Source organism: Sinocyclocheilus anshuiensis, unplaced genomic scaffold (assembly GCF_001515605.1).
Source record: "Sinocyclocheilus anshuiensis isolate Anshui unplaced genomic scaffold, SAMN03320099.WGS_v1.1 scaffold1365, whole genome shotgun sequence".
Taxonomy (NCBI): Eukaryota; Metazoa; Chordata; class Actinopteri; order Cypriniformes; family Cyprinidae; genus Sinocyclocheilus; species Sinocyclocheilus anshuiensis.
The window spans coordinates 879359-887300 of NW_015551032.1; the positions used below are offsets into that span (position 1 = coordinate 879359).

Consider the following 7942-nt stretch of genomic DNA (forward strand, 5'->3'; position numbering starts at 1 on the left):
AGGGGGATTTATATATATATATATATATATATATATATATATATATATATATAAAACTGGAGATGAGCAGAAGACTTGGATTCTGAAAAGTGTAAAATTTCGCTAATCAAATAATACAATTAGTGCCATTAATCATGTGACTCTTTGTATGGGCACTCAGATGTTCTTCTGCCATTGAAGCACAAGATGCTCTTCTCAAATTGTGCTGGAGAACATGATCATCTGTTTTACACAAACTTCTGTAGTATCTGCAGCTCATGTACTGCTCAGTGTTACAAATAGTTTTTGTTAATTATTGAACTAAATAATAAAATAAAATAAAAAATAATATACAGTAAATATTGAAAGAAAAACTAAATCTTAAAAAACATAAAACTTTAAAACTTAAAAACAAAATGAGAAATGTTCTCTTGTTACTAAAGATTACTTAAAGTTACTGAAATTATAAAATAATTCAAAATATTAATAAATACTATAGTAGTATATAAATAATATTAAAATAGTGGCTGTAAAAGAGGCACAAAATAAATACTAAAATATTACAATAATTCATTTTTCAGCTGAACTTTTCACTCAAGTTGTTCTGCTAATGATAGAATTTGTTATAAAAAATGATTAAACACACTCATCATTCACGGTAACTAACATGGATATAAACACGTACATGCCCACCCTTCGCTTTCTATTTCTCATTCTACTCATGCTGAACACACACACTTCCTCCCACAGTAATCTCAATCCTCCCTCTTGCCTTTTCATACTCTCTTCCTTTCACCCCTTTTCTTTCCATTATAAACACATACACACCCACACACACACTAATTAGGGCCGAAAGAGCTTGAATAAACACAGGCTGCCTAGTGAGTGTCTGAAAGAGATGAACACACAGTTATCCTACAATGGGCTTTTCTCTCTGCGGGAAACACTCTTCTGCCATTTTGAGTGGAAAATGATGCGTAAATACACTTTGTGTTTTTGTATTGTGCTGCCAAATTAAAGGTGCATTTTTTATTAATGCCGCACTAGTCTATGTGGCAATTGTCTTATACTTATACTGACACCTAGTGGCATGGATGCAGAAACAATCTTTTCTGATGCCAGTTCCATTGTAGAAATGCTTTAGACACAGTCAGCTATGGTTAATTTATCCTGAAAGCAAATGCGTCCAGTAATAATGTGGTTACACAAATAAAGTCAGTAGTATTAATTGGACCTGCTCCAGTATCAAATAATACTGACATGAGTGGAGTCATGATTCAGTCATGCTTTTCAAAATGCTAATTTCTTTAGGATTTAAACATTTTTAATGAGAAAAAATTGCTAAGTACATTTTTAATGTACTCATTTTCTATGTTCTCTTTCCGCACTTTTATTAAGGATGAGTTTTTGCATTATTTGTCTAATTCACTTTAGCTGTCAGTGGTTTAAAGCCGCTTTTCTTTATGGTCTCTCTGTTACTCTGATAGGATAATTACATAAACCTAATTAGTGGGAAATTAGATTGTGTGCGGCAGAACAATTGAGCCCATATCTAGATTCAGTTACTGAGCACTGCGCATTTAATTATTTCATTACTGTGATGCTGTTGTCCTTCAGATTTCACAGACATTCTATATCAGCATCCGGCCGGTGGACGATTCTCTGCCCATCCTGCAGGTGCCAGGGATGAGGGTGCAGGAAGGAGTGAGGAAGACCATCACTGAGTTTGAGCTGAAGGCTACCGATGCTGACACAGAGGTATCACTTATCGCAGAGTTTTACCCCGACTGTGCTTTCAATTTTGCTGTGGTTGTGCTTTATTTATTCTTTGAAAAAAAAAAGAAAAAGATGAAGCATAAGGATTTTCATCAAAGCTTATGTAGGATTTAAATGCCATACATTAGATTTAAAAATGGACTGTATGTTTAATGTTACTGTAATGGATTTCTATGCGAATTTAATATAGTGCAGACCAGAGATTGCGCCGCTGAGTGGAAGTGGAGTGTGGAATTTGCACGATTTTGCCTGGAGCTTTTTTTCCCCCTATTTCTTTTTGGAAGTCAGAGCATTAATGTTTTCTTGATCCATCTCTAATACATGTTAACAGCCCATAATGCAAATATTACATGTCAGCAAGAATTGAACTTTGTATTTGACAGACTATTAGAAGATGGCATTTGTGAAATATTATTGTAAAAATTACCATCACAAATACGGAATGAGTGTGAATGTGAGGGATGACCAAAGATTTATTAAGGTTTTTGAAAAGAAAAACAAGTTCCTGTCACATATGGAAATAGGTGGATAATACATAAACCACCATTCAAATGTTTGGGGTCAGTAAGATTTTGAAAGAAATCTCTTACAGTACTCTCTCCAAAGCTGCAATTATTTGATCGAAAATACAGTAAAAATAGTAATATTGTAAAATATTATTACAATTTAAAATAGGTGTTTGCTATTTTAAAATATTTTTAAAAAATTATTTATTCCTGTAATGGCAAATCTGTCACATGATCCTTCAGAAATCATTCTATGCTGATTTGGTGCTCAAGAAACCTTTCTTCTTGTTATGAATGTTGAGACAGTTGTGCTTCTTAATATTGTTTGTGAACACTGATGCATTTTTTAGGATTCTTTGATGAATAGAATGTTCAAAAGAACAGCATTTATCTTTTGTAACATAATAAATGCCTTTACTGTCACTTGATGAATTTAATGTATCCTTGCTGACCCCAAACACTAGTGTAACTCTCTCATCTCAGATGTTTAGTCTATGTAGACAAAATTATGAACAGTCATACTAGTGCAGAGAACGAGTGAGGAGATGGAAATGGAAAACCCAGAGTGATTACAGAACACTTTGAGCGAGAGGGAAAATACTGTTGCCCTGCTCGACTCAAATATTCCGGTGCACACAGCTGACATCCGTTGCATTTAACATCAGTGCTCATGTACTTCTTAGTGGCAATTTCATTTAATTTCACACCTGTTCTCTCTCCCTTAAATTCTCTGTCAGGAGGACTCTGTTACGTTCACTGTTGTTCAGGCTCCTCGTCACGGGACCATTGAGCGCACAAGTAATGGTCAGCATTACCGTCAGACCAACACCTTCACTATGGACGACATCTATCAGAACCGCATCAGTTACAACCATGACGGCAGTAACTCCCTCAAAGACCGATTCACCTTCACTGTTGGTGATGGCACCAACATGTTCTTCATCATCGAAGAGGGTGGAAAAGAGGTCAGTAGACTTCCTGAGTTATTTGAGCTTGTCCATGTGACCAGTTGTCATCAGTGTTATATTAATAGCTGTATGTAGAGGGCCATATTTCTGAAAATGTCCTCCAAATATAGTAAATACTCATAGAGATGATTTTTTGATCAGGGTTATACACCTACTGTACTCTTTAAAAGAAACACCCTGGTAATTTTTAATGACCACAGACAGTCATGACCTCAGTTCAGCATGTCATCTGAAGGACACTGCATTTTTAAAGCACAGTGGCCCCGTCATTATATTGTGGCATTATGACCCACACAGACCACAGGGTGAGCGCCCCCTGCTGACCTCACTAACAAATTTTTCAACAACAACCTCTGCTTTCCATCTTCATTGGGAAACTAAGTGAGAGCTGCTGGGTGATCTCCTTGTGGAAATAGTTTGTACCATGTATTAAAAAAAATATTTCACAACCAAAAACTACTACAAGTTAGTTTGTAGTAGTTGTAATATATTAACATGATGTTTCTTGAGCACCAGAAGGATCTTGAGACTGAAGACTGGAGTAATGGCTGGAATAAATTAATATTTTTTCACAATATCATAATATTACAGTTTTTATAGTAATTTAAATCAAATTAATGCAGCCTTGGTGAGCATAATAAACGTTTTTTTTTCAAAAACATTAATAAATCATACAATCAAACTTTTGAACAGTAGTGTATGCACACAAACGTCTCTAGGTTACGTATGTAACCATGGTTCCCCGAGGGAACGAGACGCTGCGTCAAAGTCGCTTTGGGAACGCCCCTGCGTGACCGCGTGCTGAAGCACGTGTCAAATCAATCAGCCCCCTCAAGAGCTGACCGTGCATGCTCCGTTCCCAAACAAACGACACAAATCGTGTGTATCCCCCGTCACCAGATATCGTGGGCAGGGAGGAACACAGCGTTTGTAATGCCGTTCGCTCGCCATAGACTTTCATGATTGTTTTATATATATGCTTGTGCGGACGGACAACAGTAAATAGACAGACACATACACAGAGCGCTACTGAAGAGCAGAAGCTGGTTTGCGCTCTGCCAGATGCGCTTTTATACTTTCTGGTGCTTACGTCACCCCGCTCGTGACGTCTCGCTACTCCATTGGACTGATTTGACACGTGCTTCAGAACGCGGTCACGCAGGGGCGTTCCCAAAGCGACTTCGACGCAGCTCGAGTTCCTGAAGGGGAACTTACATTTTTGCATTTGAAAATGGCTCATTATATTTATAAAGGCATGAATATAAATTACCATATGAATCACCTGAATGTATCCTGTCCATTTGTTTAACATAGCCATTTAGACAGAGTCAAGCTCTCTCCCTCCATCATAATAACTCTATCCATCAGCAGTCGCTTTTTCCTCTTCCAGCTGCGTCAGCTGGCAGTCAGTTTTTCTGGGAGGTAAATGATCTCTCAGTGGTCACTGAAAAAGGGGCACCTCGTCTTGTCATAAGATGACAAAATAGCAGCCCGATGACAGTGTTTAATCAGGAAGGCCTAGAACACCATTACTCAGCACTTTAGAAAGCTCGACTTCACATTAGAATTTAAATAGGTTTGATCTGAGATTGAATGGATATTAAAGTGAGCGTTTTTGGTAAATGAGAAGCAATTACTCTTCTGGAAATACATGAAACAGGGTTTGTATCAGCCAGGAGGGTTTACATTGTGTGTAAATACCCTTTGTTTCAGGTTGTCACCGCTGCTCCACAAAAGTTTAAAATCGATATTTTACCTGTTGATGACGGGACCCCTCGTATTGTCACCAACCTGGGCCTGCAGTGGCTGGAGTACATGGAAAATAAGGTCACTTTAGTAACACTGTTTTGTATTTATAATCACATAAGAGCCTAATTAATTCACCCGATGAGGTGTTGACATCTCAACTAACAGTACATTTCTGCCTCCTACTGGCTTTATCTTGCATTAGTGCAAGTTTCTCTTTAACCAAAGCATAAAATTACATTTTGATGTGAAACGGGATTCTAGGCCACCAATCTGATCACCAAGAAAGAGCTTCTCACTATTGATCCGGACACAGATGATGGACAGCTGACTTATGAAGTCATTACAGAAGCTAAACACGGCTACCTGGAGAGTAAACTCAATCCTGGCAACCCTATCACCTCTTTCGCGCAAGGTATTATTGACACCTCCCAAAGCCAAGAGCACACTACAAGGCTGAAGCTGTTCTGTGACAAAACCCCCCAAAGCATAGCCAACAGAAAGACACAGCCACGATTTGGTCACACTTTATATTAAGTGGCCTTAACTACTATGTACTTACATCAAAAAATAAGTACAATGTATTTATTGTGTTCATAATGTATTGCAAAACACTTTAGCTGCTATTGAGGTGGGATACTGGTAAGGTTAGGGACAGGTTTGGTGGTATGGTTAGGTTTAAGAGTGGGTTAAGGTGTAAGGGATTGGTCAAACGTGTAATTATAAATGTAATTACAGATGTAATTACATGCAGGTATTTTTAAAATACAAGTACAATGTAAAAACGTATATGTGCACAATAAGTGCATTGTACCAAATGATTAATTTAAATGTAAGTACATAGTAGTTAAGGCCACTTAATATAAAGTGGGACCCAAAAAAAAAGCCAAAAAAAAAAAAACATCTGCACATGTCATCCACTGTCTTTTGTGCTTGTTTTTCCTGTCCTGTCCAAAATCAACCACAAGCCTTCCTCCATATTGTTCACTGACCTGTTTTCAAGAATCAGCTCTGGCACTGAATTAGTATGAGAACTAATTTTGGGATAATAACCACAGTAGGTGAGGAGAATGATCTTGTAATTGACGCACATAGTCTGTGATTTGTTTCGTACAAAAACTAAAAACTGGGGCTCTAGATGTGTGCAACATGCAGGTATTTTTAAAATACAAGTACAATGTAAAAACGTATATGTGCACAATAAGTGCATTGTACCAAATGATTAATTTAAATGTAAGTACATAGTAGTTAAGGCCACTTAATATAAAGTGGGACCCAAAAAAAAAGCCAAAAAAAAAAAAACATCTGCACGTCATCCACTGTCTTTTGTGCTTGTTTTTCCTGTCCTGTCCAAAATCAACCACAAGCCTTCCTCCATATTGTTCACTGACCTGTTTTCAAGAATCAGCTCTGGCACTGAATTAGTATGAGAACTAATTTTGGGATAATAACCACAGTAGGTGAGGAGAATGATCTTGTAATTGACGCACATAGTCTGTGATTTGTTTCGTACAAAAACTAAAAACTGGGGCTCTAGATGTGTGCAGGACAACAAGCTTCAGTCTTGGAGTGTACGCTTGGTGTTACAAACTAAATGCGCCTTCATCAAATTCGGCTAGTACATTTGGAGTTGTAAAAGGTAACTTAATTTATTCTGTTTTGCAGCTGACATAAACCTGGGCCTTATCCGATACGTTCTGAGTGAGGACAATGTTCAAGAGACCATGGACAACTTCAGGTTCCTTGTGAAGGACAGCAAACCCAACATTGTCAGTGACAATGTGTTTCACATCCAGTGGTCTCTTATCAGCTTTGAGCACAAGAGGTGCGGCTGCCTCAGTTTTTGTTCTTGATGACTTCATCTAACCAACTACTCGTTCTCAGTAATGTGTTGTTTTCTGTCTGCAGCTACAATGTTAGTGAAAAAGACGGAACCGTGGCGGTCACAGTGAAGAGGACCGGCAATCTGAACCAGTATGCTATTGTGCTGTGTCGAACTGAGCAAGGCACTGCCACCTCCACCTCCAGCATGGGCTCTCGGGCCGGACAACAGGACTATGTTGAGTATGCCGGACAAGTATGTTCTAGTGTATTCTTTATTATTTAAAAGTGTTATTCCATAATAATCAAATTCCCTGATATTTGATAGATTGATGAAGTCATCAATTAAAATGTTCTTTAATGTGGTTCCCCAGGTTCAGTTTGATGAGAGAGAAGACACCAAGGTGTGCACCATTGTGATCAATGATGACCAGGTCTTTGAGAACACTGAGAGCTTTAATGTGGAGCTGAGTATGCCAGTGTACGCCCTGCTGGGGTCAGTGACCCGTGCTAAAGTCAATATCAATGACACGGAGGATGAACCCACCCTGCAGTTTGATAAGAAGACCTACCATGTCAATGAGAGCACAGGCTTTATCTTTGCTCCTATTGAAAGAAATGGTCAGTGGAACCCATTTATTTATTTATTTTTAATTAAAAGGTCTTCATATCTGCATACGTTATAAATCCTATTCCATAAAATAATCATGCTCAAGAATATAACTTCATATGAAAGACTGAGGACGGTAAAATGTGTTAATTTAAGGATCAGCCCCTAATCTGAATATTGGGGGTGGTGTGTGTACTGATTACCTTGTATTTAAGGATGCAGGATCATACTTTGGCTTCATTAAATGCTCACTTATAGTTAATCTTTCAAAACACTAATTTATTAACACTGTTAAATGTAATCTTTAGCAAATCTCAAAATAAATATCCACTTTTAATACTGTACATTACATCCAATATTATAAATATTACACATTTTGATTTCAGCCGTCTTATTTTATTCTATTCTATTTAGACATAATAGTATACATTTTAATAGCAGCAATTTGTCGGTTATCAGCCTATAACATGAAAATAAATATCAGTTTATTGACCATAATTTTAATATTGTCTTTTTTTTTTTTTTTTTTGGAACAT

General features: G+C 37.4%; 1 protein-coding gene across 1 annotated transcript in view; it reads left to right on the forward strand.

Annotated features, from left to right (window-relative positions):
• Positions 1–7942, forward strand: part of LOC107661219 (extracellular matrix protein FRAS1-like) — a 133051-nt gene that overhangs the window by 112571 nt on the left and 12538 nt on the right. Inside the window, exons 49-55 of the mRNA XM_016450718.1 lie at positions 1597–1737; positions 2999–3226; positions 4943–5056; positions 5240–5390; positions 6641–6800; positions 6884–7052; positions 7171–7417. Coding sequence (XP_016306204.1) covers positions 1597–1737; positions 2999–3226; positions 4943–5056; positions 5240–5390; positions 6641–6800; positions 6884–7052; positions 7171–7417 — 1210 coding nt within the window. The remainder of the gene's footprint in view (positions 1–1596; positions 1738–2998; positions 3227–4942; positions 5057–5239; positions 5391–6640; positions 6801–6883; positions 7053–7170; positions 7418–7942) is intronic.